General features: G+C 34.1%; 1 protein-coding gene across 1 annotated transcript; it reads left to right on the top strand.

Moving 5' to 3' along the window:
• The first annotated feature begins 377 nt into the window (after nucleotides 1–377).
• Nucleotides 378–11,420, top strand: LOC110112580. The gene is made up of 5 exons (XM_020844855.2): nucleotides 378–671; nucleotides 1,302–2,016; nucleotides 2,190–2,243; nucleotides 2,392–2,576; nucleotides 11,104–11,420. The coding sequence occupies exons 2-5, from the start codon at nucleotides 1,353–1,355 to the stop codon at nucleotides 11,197–11,199; spliced, it is 999 nt and encodes a 332-aa protein (XP_020700514.1). The 5' UTR covers nucleotides 378–671; nucleotides 1,302–1,352; the 3' UTR covers nucleotides 11,200–11,420.
• The last annotated feature ends 8,148 nt before the right edge of the window (nucleotides 11,421–19,568 follow it).

Raw genomic sequence — 19,568 nt, 5'->3', positions numbered from 1 at the left:
CTTTGAGGTAAAAATTGGTGGAAATATTAGATCACAATAAAAAAATTGGCACACGAAATTTTAGTATGATTCACGAACAATTTTGAATTCAATAAATAATTTACTAATAAATTGATAAATAGGCTAATATTATATTTCTAGATTAATAAGGTTGTATTTATGATCAATTTATATATTTGTATTTTTAATTATGTTTTAAAAAATAGTCAAAATGAAAATACATTAATTAATTTTAAAACATTTAAATGCCTTTTAAATATTTACACGGGAGATCATGTTTTTATTTATTTTTAAGGCATTACTTTTGATAAAAAAATAATTATCATATAAATAAGAAATATTTTAGGAAAATAAATTAGAGCACAGGAGCCATTCGAGGCTTCGAGCAACCCCGGCTACGCGGTCCTTTAGTTAGGTATTCGCGCATTTCGAAAACTAAAATTACGTCCCGCCAGTTCTCTCTCCGGCAAGGTCGAACAGATAAACCCTAAGGGGTTTGAAAAGAGGAGCACGCAGCGCCGCGATCCAGATAGAGATAGATCGAGCTCTTGTTCACCTTTTTCTTTTTGGTTTCTCTCTTGATGTCGGTGTTTGAAAACGTTTGCGCTCTCTTGTGGATCGATGCCGTAAAAATCCTTTGACAGAGAAAACCGGCGATAATTTCTGTTCAGGTTTGGTCCTCGACTTTGAGCTCATGCAAACTTTTTCATATGAGGGCAATGCAGCTCGGTAGCGTCCGTTGACAGCAAGTGCTTGAGAACAAAAGAATTTATCTTTTTTTCACCCAGAATTTAACTATTAATAGCTAGCTAAGTATTTGTTATAAAACTATGATTTTTTGTTTCATTGTAAATTGTTCTTTACATGATTTCTCTTTGTTTTACAACGTTCTGTTGGGATGGACTGCGATCTCTTCCATATCTATGCAGAGAAAAAAAAAATCTTATTTAAAATGAATAGGAAGGACCAAATTCGAAGAAAACTTCTTCGATATCTAATGATGTTTTGTTCCAGAAGTACGCTTTGGTGTCTTAACCATTCCGATATCAGTTTCTTTTTGATCATCTATATCAAGCGTTTACCATTCTTTGAGGCGCGAACAATCAATTGGACTATGAATCTACTGTATGCTTGCTACAAAAAATCCTTTTGCATGTTGTTGTTTGATTGCATTTTGAAACGGAAATTTGCTTCCCTGAAACTTGATTCTTTTTGAATAATTTATTATCTCTAGGTAATATAATTAATACTATAATCTCAGCAGTACTTGGTTTTTGAAACAAAGTTTGCTTATTATATAGGCATATATCATATCATCTACAGTTTCAAGTAACCACTATTTCCATAGTTGCATGGATAGTGGAGATTCTCACAATGGAGCTCCTTTCAATCTTACATTAAGAGATATCACCAACACTGAAGGAACTAGGGCCTGCCCACCAGCTGACGAGCAAGCTCTGACAGGTATTAATCATGCCAGCGATAGAAAACGCAAAAGACCTTTATTACTAGGCATGCGGATTTATGATAAGGGCGAGAATGAAGTTATTCACCCACCAAAAGCTTACGAAGCTTTTAGGCATGTTAAGGGGAAATTTCTTTTTTCGAATGCTCAACAATATGATTCACAGTCCTCCAAAGGAAATGCTGAATCACAGGGAGAAAGGCTTGTTGAAGAGTTAAGCTTAAGAGGTTCTTCTTCTGGTCAAATATCCAGATTTAATAGTGATGCAGGTGATTCATCCATAGGTCCTGTGGCCATTTGTAACAGTGAAGATGATGATATATCAACAGAGTCTGATGAACCAAAAGAAACTTTTGGATTGGGCGAAAGCTTCTTAAGGCATCCAGTTCATCCAGTCAAGGATCATGAGGAGCCTACAATTTCAGATCATACTAGATTTGATTGGTCATTTCCGAGCAAAAATAAAACTGACATTGGAGAGAGATTAGCTCATGAAAAGTTCCAAAATGTAAGCCTGTGTGGTAGTTGTCCATGCTCTTCGTGTATCAAAGGTGAACCACATATTCCGTCACTTGTTTCCCTTATTTATACAATAATAGTGACTCTATTAATCTAATGGTTTCTTTCCTGCTAATTATTCAAACACTTTGCCCTTTTGTAATTTACCATTTACAGGTGTATTTTGCAATTTGTGCCTAACTTTAACCTATTTTTATATTATCAGCTGCTTATATGTGGTCAGATCTTATGTACCAGGATACTAGAGGGCGATTGAGTGGTAAATCTGTTTATTTTTTTCTTGAGCAGAAAGCTTGTATCCATTAAAATTAGTATCATTTTTACTCTCTATTTGGATAGCTTTCTTTTCTTGTTTACGGTTTTACTGTGTCTTCTCGCTTTGTTTAAATGTTTTTTTTTTCTTTTAGCACTGAAGTCTAGCAGAAGACATGCTAGAATACTAGAAGGGAAAATTCTCAGACATGAGAAAACTGGTGAAACCTCTAAATCTCGACACGAGAAAGCAAAAGCTACAGAATCTGATCTATTGCAACATTGGACATCACTTCTCCGTTGTACTGAGGATTCTCTTCTGTGTGAAATTGTGCAAGCTGTGAGTTAAATCATTTGACTATATTGTACCTTTATCATCTTTTGTTGTATTGCTGCAAAACTGTGATGGAGTATAATATTCAACATAATTTCTGGAGTACTTTGGAAAAAAATATTACTTTGAATGGGCACATACAATTATTGCATTTGCTACCATTTGATTAGGAACCAAACAAAATTTACTCTTTTTTCCATTCCAATTTTCACTATAATTGATTTCAAACCAATTCATTTCCCTATAAGTTGATTTTATTTACAACTCACATCTGCAACAAAAAGAGAGGAAAACCCATAAATTCCCTGTTACAAGATTGCATACAACCCACGATAGAAAAGTTGGCACGATGCTTATCTGGAATCATGGAAAGGAGAAATAATAGGGACAGTTCTGTCTAAGGCATAGTTATAACTAAAGAAGAACACTTTGAATCTACAATCTATGAGTGAAGCAAAAAGAATAGAGCTAGAAATTTTGAGTGGGTTGAGGTGAGATCAAAATATAGGAAAATTACTGCAAGGATAGGTGCTACGTCAATATGCCTGGTTTGACAAAAAAATTGATTCGATAAATATATCATTTATCATTCATCCCTCCCTCCCGCATAGTGGGATAAAAATTTGATGATGTTGTTGTTGTTGTTGTATCATTTATTATTCATCAAATAAATCATGCACTTCTTATCAAGTATTCTACAGGTCATTACACATAAGTTTGTCATTATGATGCACTAGATATGTCTAACTTGGGTAGTTGCATTTTCGCTACACTTGAAGGAATAACATACAACACACTCACTAGATCTTAAACTAGAACATGAAATTTTGTTTAATCAGTGCCATCCAATTACGTTCTCCAGCGTGTTAATTTAGAAACTTCTCATTCATGGATTAATTTATATTGAGATGCTAAAATATTAATATTGGTTTGTCTTCTCCTTGTACTAGTTAGTTTTTTTCATTCGTTATTTTAGTACATGTACATAATTTGATGTTGGTTTTCTTAGTGCTCTCTATTTTGAAAAAAAAAGGCATGTTAGAAATCTAATTAATGAAAATTAAATTCAATTTGAATGCCTCAAACTATCTATACATATTATCATTATTCTTAGTATAATTCTCAACAGACAGGTGAAAGGCATGACACCAAAATGAAATGATAGATTAAAAAAAAAAAAAAAAAAACCTTAACAGCAAGCTCATCTACGGTGTAAAGGCATAATAGAAGAATCATAATTTCACAAACCCTTCGTATTGCAAAAACAAGTTCTAGCAGCAGAAAAATTGCCTCAAAGATCAATACCATAATACCACAACTATAATATTGCATTATGATCAAAGACACTTAAACTTGTTGGGACAACCTTTTAGAAAGAGAACCCTTGAAAGATCCACCCCTCTGTGTAAAATCGAATAAGCTAGCACACTTCACAAAATATATATATCATAACCAAATATAATGGCATAAAAAAAATATTTAGTGCTCAAATTAGAGGTAAGAACCTTAGATTCGTGCCTTGTCAAATATTAGTGTAAAATTTGACGAATAATCATGATATGAATCATTCAAGGTTTAAAATTGCGTATTCGGGTATTGAGGCGTTTTTGCGCCTTTTATTGCGCAATTTTAAACGTTGGAATCATTTAATATATTGTGTTAATTCTAGGGAATTCCTTGGAAGCGATACGTTGTATGACCTGAATACAACAAGTGTGCAAGGGTCGCTGCATCGGCGCTTGTGTGCAGTGTTAAATAGGCAAGTGTTCCCATATCATGGACATATGTGGGCATAGAAATTAGTCCATAAAACTAAAATTAGGATATAAACTTTGAATATAGGTATCTTTACAGGTAAATTAATGAAATTAATAGATATTATGATTCATAGGAAAATAAATATTTTATGCATCCATGAAACTAAATAGGTTGAAGAGAAGGCTAATGAGATTGATAGTTTAGTATTTAAACTTTGATATTCTGATAAGAGTCATACTAGAAATGATATATGTGTGATTATATATAAGAGTTTAAAGGATGATGTTGTAAAAATAATAAAATTAGAGATAAAATTATGCTTTAAAGATTGTTGTTGACGCGAAGATTATTAATATTATGAGTGCTTATGCTCCTCAAGTAGTTTTGTATATAGGTTCAAAATTAAAATTTTAGAATGACTTAAAAGAATTAATACAAAAGATGCTTTCAAAGAAAAAAAATTTATCGGTTGGTAGAGAGGTAGATGATTTTAAAAGCATTCATTGTGGCTATGAGTTTGGAGCGACTAATAAAGGTGGTAAGATCATATTAGATTTTTCTTTAGCTTATGATTTTGTAATTGTTAATATTAAAAAAAAAGAGAGATGGACATCTCATCATTTATAAGAATAGATAGAATAAAACGCAGACTTATTATTTTTTAATAAGAAAAATTGATCATTTAGGTTGCAAGGATTATAAAGTTATTTCAACAACAACAACAACAACATCAAGCCTTTATCCCACTACGTGGGGTCGGCTACATGAATCCTTTTTCTCCATTGTGTCCTATTAAAAGTCAAATTCTTGTTTAAATCTAATAAAGAAAGGTCATTCCTAATATTTTCTTTTATAAAGTTATTTCAAGTGAAAATTTATATAATAAACATCACTTCTTTGTTTTGGACTTTAAGATGAAGGATCAGTAAATAACAAATAAAGTAAAATGTTGTTCTAAGATTAGATGAGAATATTTAAATAATATTAACAAAAATATTTTTGATAGTAAAATATTAGATCTTATGATTTTTTCTGTGCATAAGGAAGCTAGTATTATGTGAGAAAAAGTAGCTAGTGATATTAAGAATGTTGCAAAAGATATGCTTATCAAAAGGAAAAGCTCCTAATAGTAAAAATTGTTAGTGGTGGAATCAAAATGTTCAAGAAAATATAAATAAGAAGATTTGTTATAAAAATTGGTTTAGATGTAAAAAATTCGATAATTGGGAAATATATAAAGAGGACTGTAAGGAGTCTAAGAAAACAATATGCGATGCAAATATTTTAGCTTTTAATGATTTATATAATAGATTAGAGACCAAGGAGGGTGAAATATATATGTATAAGTTAGCCAAATAAAGAGATAAGAGTAATAAGAATTTAGTTCAAGTGAAGTGTATTAAGGATGAAGATCAAAAAGTGTTTTTTACTAGAAGAAGATATTCAACAAAGGTGGATGAAATATTTTTATATACTCTTAAATGAAGATTATGAGAATGTGATTGACTTTAGTGACCTTAGTATCCTAAATGAAAATAAAAATTTTTGTTTTACTTTAGTGACCTTAGTATCCTAAATGAAAATAAAATTTTTTGTTTTTATTGGCATATTAGTAAAACCAAAGTTAAAGATACTTTAAATAAAATGAAGTGTGAAAAAGCTGTTGGACCTAATGATATCCCAATAGAGGTGTGGAAATGCTTAGGAGATGAAGGAATTTCTTGCATTCAAACTTTTAAATATTATTTTGAAGAATAAAAAGATGTCATATGAGTGGAGAATGAGTTTGTTCATTCCTCTTTTTAAGAATAAAAGTGATGCACAAGATTATGCGAGTTATAGTGGAATTAAGTTGATGTGTCATACTTTAAAACTTTGGGAGAGAGTTATGGAGCATAGGTTACGACGTGATACTAATGTTTCTCAAAATCAATTTGGATTCATGCCGGGTAGGCCTACTATTGAAGCTATTCATTTATTGAGAGGGTTGATGGAGAAGTATAGAGGGAATAAGGAAGATCTACATGTGATATTTATTGATTTAGAGAAAGCATAAATTATAGTTCCAAAAGAAGTGCTATGGAGAGTTCTTGAAAAGAAATGAGTTAATAATGCTTATATTCAAGTCATTAAGGATATGTATGCAGGAGCTATTACTTGTGTCTAGACATAAGATGGGTTGGCCAAGTATTTTCCTATTTCAGTTGGATTACATCAAGGATCAGCCTTAAGCCCATATCTTTTTGCTTTAGTCAAGGATATTCTCACTAGAAATTTGCAAGAGGTTGTACCATGGTGTATGCTTTTTTGTTGATGAGATTCTTCTTGTTGATAGTACTATAGAGGGAGTTGAAGGTAAACTTGGATTATGGAGATCAACCTTAGCGTCTAAAGGTTTTCGTTTGAGTAGATCTAAAATTTAATATATGTAGTGTAATCTTAATAATAATAGATCTAGTGGGGGGATTGTGACTTTGGACGATCAAGTCATTAATAAGTGCACACATTTTAGATATCTTGAGTCTATTGTTCATAGTGATGGTGAAATAGATTGAGATATTATTAGTAGAATTCAAGTTGGATGGTTGAAGTGGATGAATGCATCGGGCTTGTGTGATAGAAAAGTCCCCCTCAAGCTTTAGGGAAAATTCTATAAGATGGTGGTTAGACATGCAATGCTTTATGGTGCAGAATGTTGGCCATTAAAATAGAAGCATAATATTAAGTTGTGTTGCAGAGATGAGGATGCTCAGGTGGATGAGTGGCTTTACTCTTAGAGGTAGGATACAAAATGAGCATGTACGTGAAAAGGTTGGAGTAGTTCCAGTGGAAGATAAGATTAGAGAGAGTCGCCTTAGATGATTTTCTAACATAAAAAGACGGTCTTCTGATGACTTGGTTAGGAAAGTAGATGTATTAGATTTGACTTGTGTTAAGAAGGGTAGAGGTAGACCTAAAAATACTTTGTTAGAAAATATTAGAAATGACATTTCTTTATTAGATTTAAATGAAAATTTTAACTTTTAACAAGACACAATTGAGAAAAAAGATTCATGTAGCCGACCCCATATAGTGGGATAAAGGCTTGATGTTGTTGTATATTTAGTTGGTTTACATGGTTTTTATCTTTAGAATAGTTTGAAAGGATAACACACATCAGTTATGTATCAATCTAGGCCATTCTTTGCAAGTTATTGTTGGCGTTGGCCTAACCTGTCTTATACTACTATGATACTCACAATTTTATCATTTTTTCCGTAAATTTTTTGAATTGCTCCATTACTTGTAGTCTTAATTGTAGAGTACCTAACTAAAATCTACCCATTACACAAACGTATGTATTGCATATCATGGCCTCACTCTTTACTTTTTTAATCTGATATCTTTTCTTCCACTTTTGACGTGGTATTAAGGTCATCTCTTTCTCTTTTATCTCTTACAAGCTTGTCATCTTAGTAAGACTATTAGCGGCTGTTCATTATCTAGTCCTTAGCCCCCAAAGATAACTTCTTAGCTTGGCATATCACTCCTCTTTAGATTTGAGTATTACAAATCAATAAACTTTTGTTTGCTTTATCCACATGTCACAAATTTTATTGGAAGACGTCAGATTTTGATACCAATTGTAACATCCCAATCAATAGTGTATAAGTTATTGTTCTTTCTGGCCCGACCTATCCTGCATCAGGCTCTTCATGTTTTATCCTTTTTTTTTTTTAATTTAACTTTTAGAATGTTGTTGATTCTATGAGTGTTTCATTGTAAGCACGCTTACTCGTAAAGTTTTTCAAGAAAAATTCTCTTATACTGCATGTGTCTTACATATTAATGCCTAACTAATTTTATTTATGTATAAACTTAAATAAAATCATTTTTGATTTTTGAGTTAACTTAAAATCAAATTATTTCAAAATGATTCGACTAGAATCAAAATGATTTAATTTCAAGTTGAGTTAAAATCCAACATTTAGTTTCAATTTTTAGTTCAAGTTGAGCTTAACTTACTAGAAGTTGGCTAAATATCACCCTTAGCTTTGATATTAAATTGACACTGGATAATTTAAGGTTATGATTTCCTAATGTAATTATAATGATGTGATATATGGAGATCATGTGCGGTAATTTAGGATTAGTTGATTGAAGATCACTTAAGTCATCAAAACTAATCTTGTTTAGGTGCAAAGTAGCAATACGGAAATTAGAAATTCAAATGTTGATAGTAGTTTTTTATCGAATATATTTGAACAAAATTAGCTAGAAATTAGGATCACACAATTTATACGAGTAATTATAATTTATTTACCTTCTTTAGATTCCCTATTATCTGAAAATCGAATAAAATTAAGAATATTAGCAAGCAAATAATAATATATTTAGAAGAAATTAGGTCAAGAGAAATATTCCCCTTACTAAAAAATTCAAGCCTCATGAAAGCACATGGAAATGACTTCACCTTGAAATTAGTAGTTATGCTTATATTGTACTCAAATGAATCGCATATCTAACTTGTACTCTTATGATTTGAAAACTAGAATAATAAGTTTTATCAAATCAAAGTTTTCTAATTGCATATCATAGACTATCTATTTATAAGCTCATCATATATACGTTAATCCACAAAAGACAAGCAAAAGGCACGATGCTGAAGTGGAAGCAATTTATAAGATTAATTAATAATAGCAACAAGCTCATCTAAGGAGCAAGCATTACAAAAAAATTCATCACAACAGCCATAGAATCATAAATCATGATTGCTACGGGTATTGCCGAGGTGAGATTCAAAAACAATTTGCCTCAAAGATTATCACTATATTACCACAACTAGAATATCACAACTATATTATCTTGTGATGATCAAAGGCGTTTAAATTTGTTGAAACAACATCTTACAAAGAACGCCCAAAAAAAAATCCGCGGTGTAAAATCAGATAATCTAGCATATTTCACTAAAAATAACTCACACAACCACACAAGAAAGAACATCTTATTTAGTGTAAAACTCTCAAATTTGTGGTAAAACCATGATTTTAATCTCGCACAAGATTTTCCATTAAATTTAGTTGGTTTACATGACTTTCATCTTCAGAAGAGTTTTTGAATTTCTTACATCAATATGTTAAAACAATTGAGGCCAAACTATGCAAGATATTTTTAGTTTTGGGCATGCCTTTCTTAACCCTAATTGAACCTCTCTCTCTCTCTCTCTCTCTCTCTCCCCGGGAATTTCACAAAAGATAACCGTCCTTGGAGTACTCCATTACATGTAGGCTAACTTGTGGAGTTGCTAAGGATAATGCACATTTTATAAAAAGGGAATTATTATGTTTCTCTCTTTCCTTTTATAGCCCAACATGGTTTCATTTTTTTGTGGAATTAAATGCATATCTGCTGCTGAAATGTCCCACACCCCATTTGCCACAATCACTTAGAAGTTTGTTGTTCAATAAACATGCTAGGGGGTCACTTCTTGTTTAATCCTTTAGCTCAACAATCATTCTTCACCCATGAAGAGCACCCTCGTTATATTCAAGTAGTACAGAAGTCTACTACCTCCAGCTTGGTTTGTCCCCAAGCTACACATTTTACTGAAGAGGTCAGGTTTTGATAGCAATTGTAACGACCCATGTTTTATTATATAAGGTAGTGTTTTTGGCCAAATTCATCTTATAACTAGCTAGCTAAATCTCATTATTTTATCTCTTTCTTGTAACAACTAAATAGGTCTTCAATCCCAAGTGTACTCCACTAGCTCACTTAGCTATAGAGTTGCAGTAAAGGATGCCTCAATTTCTACTTCTATATCATAGCATCCCTTTCTTAATGTCATTAATCTCCTAAAAGCCTTCTAAGAGCCACTTTGTTGTCCAGTCAACAACCATGGCGTTTGCTCTTCCGTCCAAGCGGACCTTCATGTTCTAATTTAGTTAATTACAAATTATACCCAATGGCTTGCCCAAACACCGCTATCAAATGGATCCATAAGAGAGAGCTCGAGAAGAGAATATCCTTTCTAAACTAAGAAAACCATCTTGTAACATTGATAATAAATGGGAACCTGTACAGAAAATTACAACAAGACAATATCATGGATGACTGATGCAACTAATTTCCATTTTCTGTTGGTAGGCTCTGCTAGCCAACCTCTTCTCATTTTCTATTTGGATAAAAAATGGCATCACTTATTCCATTTGATCCAGATTTCTAATCTATCTAAAGCTAGGAGGAATACACATTTTCATGGTTCCCATTACAACAACAACAACATCAAATCTTTGTCCCACTACGTGGAGTCAGCTACATGAATCTTTTTTCTCCATTGTGTCATGTTAAAAGTCAAATTCTCGTTTAAATTTAATAAAGAAAGATTATTTTTAACATTTTCTAACCAAGTCTTTTTTAGTTCTAAACCTTTCTTAACATAAGTCAAATCAACACCTCTACTTTCCTAACCGGGTCATCGGAAGGCCGCCGTTTTATGTGACCAAATCATCTAAGACGACTCTCTAATCTTATCTTACACTGGAGCTACTCCAACCTTTTCACGTATATGCTCATTTCGTATCCTATCTCTAAGGGTAAAACCACTCATCCACCTGAGCATCCTCATCTCTGCACACTTAACTTAGTATTATACTTCTCTTTTAATAACCAACATTCGGCACCATAAAGCATTGCAGGTCTCATTACCATCTTATAGAATTTTTCCTTAAGTTTGAGGGGGACTTTTCATGGATCCCATTCTTTCTCATAATTAATTCTGTTGTTCGCATTGCAGCAATCACGCCTCATCGAGATAGAAAAACTAAAAGACAAGTTCAAGAGAGACCTGGAGACAATGAACTCCATACCACAAAACGAAGCTGAAGAATGATGCTACTGGTTGTCTTCATTTGGAGATACTGATCTCTGTTTTGCTTGCCAGAGCCTTCTCAACTATTCATTTTTCACATGAAAGAAGTTGTTATATTTGTTAAAATCAATTAGCGGTCATATCCAACTATCTCTCAGTTTTTGTGCTGCAGCTAATAGTTTTTTTCTGCATCTCTTTGGTAAAGACATCATAGCATGGGAAGGTAAATGGTGTTTCTCTCATTACATGATTGTTTGGTCTTTTGACAAATGTTTCTTTTGGGATAATTTTTTTGCTGCTTTTTAAAATAATTTTTTAGTACAAAAAATTATAGTTCAAAAAGTTTTTGTACTATGAAGCTGTTTTAAAAAATAGTAAAAAAGTTATTCCAAATGAAGTCATAATTGCTATGATTGCTCGATCTTTGTGAATATAACCCTAAAATCTATGCTAACAAATTGAGTTTATGATCGAGATCAGTCATGAATCGTTTATCTAATTGTTTGCTTTAGGCTTAGTTTGGGATGATTTTTTTGCTGCTTCTTAAAGCAATTTTTTAGTACAAAAATTACTAGAAAACTGTTTTAAGAAACAGTAAAAAAGCTGTCCCAAACAAAACCTTAGTTTTCCAAAAAAGTGAGTTTTCAATAATTTATTCTACTCGAAATAGATTATATATTGATCCACATTAATTAATATAACAATCGCACAGTTCCCGGACAAATCGGGTGCAAGCAAACCTATCTACCAAACCTCGAATCCGGAAACATAAACAAGCTGAATCCATTAGGGTAGAAGATAAAAAGCATCGGCGAACAAACAGAGACAAATTAAACCCTAACAAAACCTAATTAAAATTTCCTGCAAAACTAACGCTAATCTACCAGGCAAACAAAATCTAAAGCACAGACGTCTATAAAATATCAGAAACAGCATGAATTAATCGAAACCAAATATAAAAAACGCAACGCCATAAAGAAATCGATGCGAAATAATGAAATTATTCGTCTCAAAATCAAAATGCTAGCGTGATTCGTATCAGAAATTTCATTAAAAATTTATACAAAGTAAGAAGAAAATCAGAAAAATAAACGAAAAACTCGATTGGACTGATACTTCTATAAAATTAGGGATGAAAGATACCTGAAAATGGAGCAGTGAAGGTTAGAAGCTGGAGGAAAGAAACGGATGAAAAGGACATTCCAATTTGCTTCGCTGCTCATCCACGAACAGTGCCAGATAGTGACGGCGACGGCGGCGGCGACGGCAACGACAACGGCGACGGAAGCGATAACTTATGGGGAGGTCCGCCGTAGGAAGCAAGAAGAGAACAAAAAAAATCTGAAACGAGCACGACTGTGCTCAAGAGATTTTTCGCATTTCGCGACCTTCCGGATTTGCTGCTCTGTTGCTTGATCAACAAAGGCAGGAGCCTCACGGTGGATAGGAAGGAAGAAAATGGCCTTTATTTGCTCTCCAATAACATTCATGAACGGCCAAAGGATCTCACGTTAAGCCATGTCAAGGAAGAGCTTGAGGAGGATGACGGTGGTAGTCGCGGATATTTGCAGGGGATTTTTGTAATTTTTTTTCGGAAAACAGCGGACCGCTGCGGCTCGCGGGAGAGAGTGTAAGGTGAAGCAATTGCATGCCGCGAATTTTTTCTGCCGCTGTTCTGCCGCGATGCCCCAAACAACAATTTCATAACTTTTTATAAAGTAAAGCAAGAGTGCCGCCGTCCCAAACGAGCCCTTATTCTACTTGAAATAGATTATACTGATCTAAATTAATTAGAATGGATTTTTAAGTTGTTGATTTTATTTTGAGCTAATTTTAATATAAATTTTGATTGATTATTTTTGTATTGCATTTATTTTATAATAAATCTAATAATCTTAAAATCTGCATTGACAAATAATTTTCTTACACAAACGGATACTTTTCAAACAGTTTTCATATGCATAAAATAGTGCTAAAGCAGCCAAGTAAAATATGTTAAGAACTGGATGACGATTGCCTATGTCATTGCTTAAATATGGCAGCAAAGCTCTTCTAGCATTTTCTAGAAGCCTGAACTTTGCTTCTACATATTTGCTAATAAGATCCCAAAAGTTTTCTATATAGATAAGTAATATCTTCAATGGCCAATTTAAGAGGGGCAATAGATTTTGACATGATAACATCATAATTCCACAAGCAATAATTGAGGCAAAATAGTATTTCAATGATATTGATCCAATAAATATCTTTAGATTCTAAAGAGTCCAATCTATGAATATTTGATGAAATAATAGATTATTTTTTTTTTGAAAATTAATTAGTTCAAATACTAAATTGATATCATGACCTTTTTTTATATATTTGAGTATGGAGCATTGTAAGGAACGTGATAAGAGCGAATTTAGGCGTATGTGCGGAGAGATTATTCTGTGCGGTCATCGGACAGTCTTTAGGCGAATAAAATGAGCCACTTCATTTGGTACGCATCACATGTAAACAATTCAAAAGCATCAGATAACCGCATAGAATAATTTCACGTATGTGCTAGAGGGAGCTTGCCAAATGAAATTTTAATATATGTTAGTATTTCAAAATTACTTAATATTTAAATAGTGAACATTTATTTTTTATTTACAAAATAAATTAATTTATATGTTTTCTTTTTAACATGAAATGTCTATATGTAAACTTTTACAAAAAATATCAATTTGTAATCAAGCTAATTCTAGATAAGTGGAAGTGATAGATTTTGTTTGGGATTATTTTCTTATTATTTTTTAAAATATTTTTTTAATCAAAAATTTTTTATAATAAAAAGATACTTTAAAAAATAATAATAAAACTATTTCAAACAAAATCTTAGTCTAGAGGATCAAGAGGTTATATGTCTCAAAATAAATTTAATAAATTTCAATTATATAAAAAAATTATACTATGTATTGATTTTATATAGAATATATCTTTTATCATTAATTAATTTTAAAATTATAAGAAAAGTTCTTCAAATTCACATCAGAGTGAAATTTCAGAAAACGAAACATTTGACAAAAAACCCCTTAACAAAATCTTGGAATCGTGGCAATCCGTAGATCTCATGGTGATCTCTCAAAGATTTTTTTTTTTTTTTTAGAGAATTTAGTAAATTTAAATAAATTTAATAAAAATTAAAAATTAATAAATATAGTACTGAAATTTCAATTATGAAGTCAAAAAAAACATTTATAACGTCAAACACTCGAATTATTTGAGGGGAATTAAAAAAATAAAAAATAAAAATTCCAAGTCGTAGCGTGCAACTTCTTCAACCTACGTTGTGCGGTTAAAATCTCGTTGGGCCCCACTGATCTTTGAACACGGTGGTCATCAGTGATGCTGGCGAAACTCTGAAAAGGACCTCTGAGGAAACAAAGGACCAAAAAGCGTCCACGTGCAGTTCTTAAGTAACCTGACTTCCGAACTCAGCTTCTCGCGAAGCAGAGAAAATTTAGCCAACGCACATTGGCCCATAGGGCTTTTATATATTATGAAGTACATAATTACAATATTATATGTACTTTATTTTTGAGTATTAATTATGCGTTATTTATTATTTAAAATATAATAATAAGAATTATTTGTTATAAAAAAAGAGAGATATATTTTTTAAATATTTTTAATAAATTTATACTTAAAATCTTGGATTTTAATATATTTTAAGTATATTTTATATTAATATTTTTTAAAATGAGTCGGCTGACCAGTTGAGTTAGGACTTACTTAAGCTTGAATCATTAGCTTATCGAGCTCATATCACGAACCATTTATAAAGCCAAGTCTGAGAACTAGCACTCGAGTCAACATGAATCACTTACACCCCTAGGGCTTACTGATATCAAGTGTGAGGGCAAAGCAACAACGGGGAGACTTCAAGACGAGAGAAGACTGAGGAGCCAAGAGTAGAAGAAGCTAGAAGGGATGATAGAGACATCAATTGCAGACTTGGTCTTCATTTGGGACAGCTTTATTAGAGCTTCTTAAAACATTTTTCTAGTACAAAATTTTTTAACTAAAATTTTTTGTGCTAAGAAGCTGCTTTAAAAAGTAATAAGAAAGCTGTCACAAACGAAGCCTTAACTGAAGAGTGACTTGTAGCGAAAATTGAAGTGAAATAAACAAGGAATGGACGAAACCTAATGCATTATTATAGATTTACAACTAGTCCCCAACATTGATCGCGTTGTCATCACAAAGTATCTTATTCCGATAATGTTTGTATTTACTTTTTTTCGCTCATAAAAATTAATATTGAAATATTCCATTAGATGATAATTTAAGCTCATTATGATTAGCTATCACATGAGATGATATAACTATATTTTAGGGAATTAATGATATTAAAATACATGATGCTATATCTAAAATAAATTAAAATAGTTAACTAAGTCTATTATATATGGTTCAAATTAGAGATGCTAGTTTTTTTTTTCTTTTTTATTCTCCTTTTTCCATAGTTTATTTACATAATTAACCACATTTATTTCTCCTTAAGCCATTTAATTACTAATAATGATGGTAGGATTAAGCTTAAGTTTATGATTAGTATTAGTGTTAAGTTTAAGATAATATAATTAAAAATAAATGACAAGAGGAGATTAATATATTAATATTAGCGTGGAAAAGAAGGAAAGAGAGGTTAGGGATAGTTCAACGCCTCATCACGCGCCGCAATCGCTTTACTTCTGTCTTTGTCCGCTGGTTTTTCTCTCCTAATCTCTCGTCATTAACTTATTAAAAATCGTCATTATTTCTAATTCAAAATTAGAACCATCTTTTAAGTCTTATCTATGTACGATAAAAGTGGCCTTTAATCAAATATATTTTCTAGGCAATTTCTGGTGGCTCGAACTGTCTATAATAATAGCCTTAAAATTATTTAATTTTTTTTTTTAAAATTATTATGAGCATAATAATTTTTTAATTGAGGCAATGATCAAAGTTATTGCGTCCTAGAATATTCGCGGCGGTAGAGAGTGATATGTTTTAGCGTCTTAGTTTTGTACGAAAATCCCGCTAACAAAAAGATAATAGAGTTTGCATTGATTATAGAGTTTATAAGTGAGACCATAATTTTTATATGGATACCCCTGAAAAGGAGAAAAATTATGGTGCCTAACTCATTTTGAATGAATCCATTAATGTTTGCAATTGATTACAAATGAGTCCCTTCCTTAGAATAAGGTCTTGGCTCAATGTAACAAATATACATCATTTGGGGTGACAAAGCCATAGTTGGCAAGCGATATATGTCGGAAGGACCATAGTCATATGACAGTGGTCGGAAGGACCATAGTCGGTGGGCAACGGAGGTAAAAAAGGTCGTAGTTGGCGTTGATGGTTGGAAGTTCATAATCGGCAGGCGATGGAGGACGGGAGGATCGTAGTTGGATGAGGGTGGTCAGAAGAACCGTAGTCAGCGGGCGACGGAGCTCGGGAGGACCGTAGTTGGGCAATAATGGTTTGAAGACCGTAGTCGGCGGGCGACGGTGGTTGAAGGGCTGTAGCCGGCGGGCAACAGTCAGAAGGGCAGTAGTTGGCGGGCGACGGAGGTCGGGAGGACCATATGTGATCAAAGAATGGGTGGAATTCCAATGGCGGTTAGAAAGAACTCTGGCAGTGGGCGAAGAACGAGCGGAAGTTTGTCAATGGTCGACGAACGAGCAGAAGTCCGACGACAGTCAGCCAATGGACGATGAATAGACAGAAGTCCGGTGGCAGTCGACGAACATGCGAAAGTCCGGCGGCGGTCGGGAAAAACTCTAGTGGTGGTCGACGGACGGGCAAAAGTCTGGTAGTGGTCGACGAACTAGAGGAAGTTCAATGGTGGTTGTCGGACTGCCGAAGTTCGTCAATGGTTGGAAAACTGGTGGAAGTTCGGCGGCGATTGACGGACTGCCAGAAGTTGGTCGGTCACACCCCCCCCACGCCCCCCCCCCTCCCCACTCCCCACCCCCATACCTCCACCACACCCCCCCCCCCTGTCCGACCACCGTCGAACTTCTTCCAGTCTGCCCCGACCACTGATATTTTTTTTTTAGCACATTTCGTGGTCCGCCAATCAATCACCAAATCTTTTGCCAATCTGTACTTCGACAGTACTTTTGCAGATCTGCTGGAACCACCGTCAAAGTTCTTCAGCAACGACCGACCAACCTTCTGCCAGTCCGTCAATCGCCGCCGACAACACAACCTTAACAACCCACCTAGTGCCCCACACAAAACCCAATTGAAAGAACTATCCCGAGATCAGTCCCCGCACAACAAACCACCCATTGACACCTTCACTGCTCACGCTTCACCGAATACGATCACACACGTCTGACCAAGACCATTCGCCCGAACATACCGTCCGACAAAACCACCACCTTAGAAGTTATTTCCCGCACCACCGAACCGAAAGACATACTACCGCCAATGCTTCGAACTCGACACTGCCAACAGCCACGCCGACCTTCTGTCTCATTCATACGAAACCATCTATTGGAATCGAGAACCACTGTCCTGTCCGGCAACCTTACTGCCTCCGTACAGACAAACTCCACAAACACACCCCACCACTCGCAACACCCATGAACAAACTCTGCCCGTTCTCCTCGCCCACTGCCAGAGCTTCTTCTAACCGCCATTTGAAATTCCACCCCATTCGTTGTCACATATGGTTCACTCCCGACCCGCCGTCGCCCGCCAACTACTGCCCTCTCTGACTGTTGCCGCCACGGGCTACAGCCTTCAACCACCGCTCGCCCGCGACTACGGTCGTTCAAACCATTATTGCCCCAACTACGGTTCCTCCGAGCTCCGATCGCCCGCTGACTACGGTCTTGAACCACCCTCATCCAACTACCGATCCTTCCCGTCCTCCATCGCCCTGCCGGATTATGAACTTCCAACAATCAACGCCAACACTACGACCTTTCTTTGACCTCCCGTTGCCCCACGACTTATGGCTCCTTCCGACCACTGCTCATATGACTAGCGTCCTTCCGACCATACTATCGCTTGCCAACTATGGCTTTGTCACCCCAAATGATGCTATATTCTTGTTACATTGAGCCAAGACCTTATTCTAAGGAAGGGCCTCATTGTAATCAATTGCCAAACATAATGGATTCATTCAAAATGAGTTAGGACACTCATAATTCTTTCCCTTTCAGGCGGTATATCCATATAAAAATTATGATCTCCCTAATAACTCTATAATCGAAACTCTCTTATCTGTTTGTGAGCAGGATCTTCGTACAAAACGTAAGACGCTAAAATATAAATTCACCCTCATCTCCGCTTGCGAATATTCTAGGACGCAATAACTTTGATCACTGTCCTCAATATAAAAAAATTATTATGCTCATTATAATTTAAAAAATAAATAAAATAATTTTAGGCTACTATTATAGACAGTTCCAGCCAACCAGACAACTGACCCATAGAACACATATGAATTATGCATTAAAGGCCACTATACTATGTCACACACTAGACGAAGACCTATAAAAGACTAAGCAGTCTCCTAATCATATTGAAAACTTATGAAAAATACACACCATGACGACAGACCTCTTCACTAATAAGTTAATGCCACTACGAACGAACGCAATATAGAAGAGAAAACCAGCGCGACAACAAAGAAGACCAGAAGTAAAGCCGAAACTTGCGCGCCACGCGGTGATGAGGCGATTGCAACTATCCCTATACCTTCTCTCTTTCCTCTCTTATTCCACCGCATAAATATTAATTATATTCAAAATACAATCCCTCTCTTGTCATTTATTTATAAATATATTATCACTTAACTTAAAACTCAATGACTATCCTAAACTTAAGCTTAATCCTAACCATCCATTCAATTTAGTAATAAATTGGCGACAGAGAGAAATAAATGTACGGTCAATTATGTCAAATAAACATGGAAAAAAGGGAATAAAAAGAAAAAAAAAAAACTAGCAATCTCTAAATAATATGATAACCAACATAATATAGACTTACGTTACACTATCTTTCAATTTATTTTAGATTATACCATCATTAATATCATTGAATTCCCAAGAATATTCAGTTATATCATCTCATGTGATAGCTAATCATATATGAGACTTAAATTGATCATCTAATGGAAACTAGTTTCACATATAATTTTTTATGAGCGAAAAAAAAGTAAATACAAACATATCCGGAAATAAGATTACTTTGTGTATGACACACGCTGATTCAATGTGGGACTAGTGTAAATCCTATCAATAATGCATTAGGCTATTTCGTCCATTCCTTGGTTTATTTACACTTCCCACTTTCGCCTACAAGTCCCTCAGTTAAAAGGACTTCGTTTGGGACAGCTTTCTTATACTTTAAAGCACGCT

This window comes from Dendrobium catenatum, unplaced genomic scaffold, assembly GCF_001605985.2.
Source record: "Dendrobium catenatum unplaced genomic scaffold, ASM160598v2 fragScaff_scaffold_459, whole genome shotgun sequence".
NCBI classification, from domain to species: Eukaryota; Viridiplantae; Streptophyta; class Magnoliopsida; order Asparagales; family Orchidaceae; genus Dendrobium; species Dendrobium catenatum.
The sequence above is the reverse complement of the archived record's forward strand: the minus strand, read 5'-3'. Positions and strand labels throughout refer to the sequence as shown.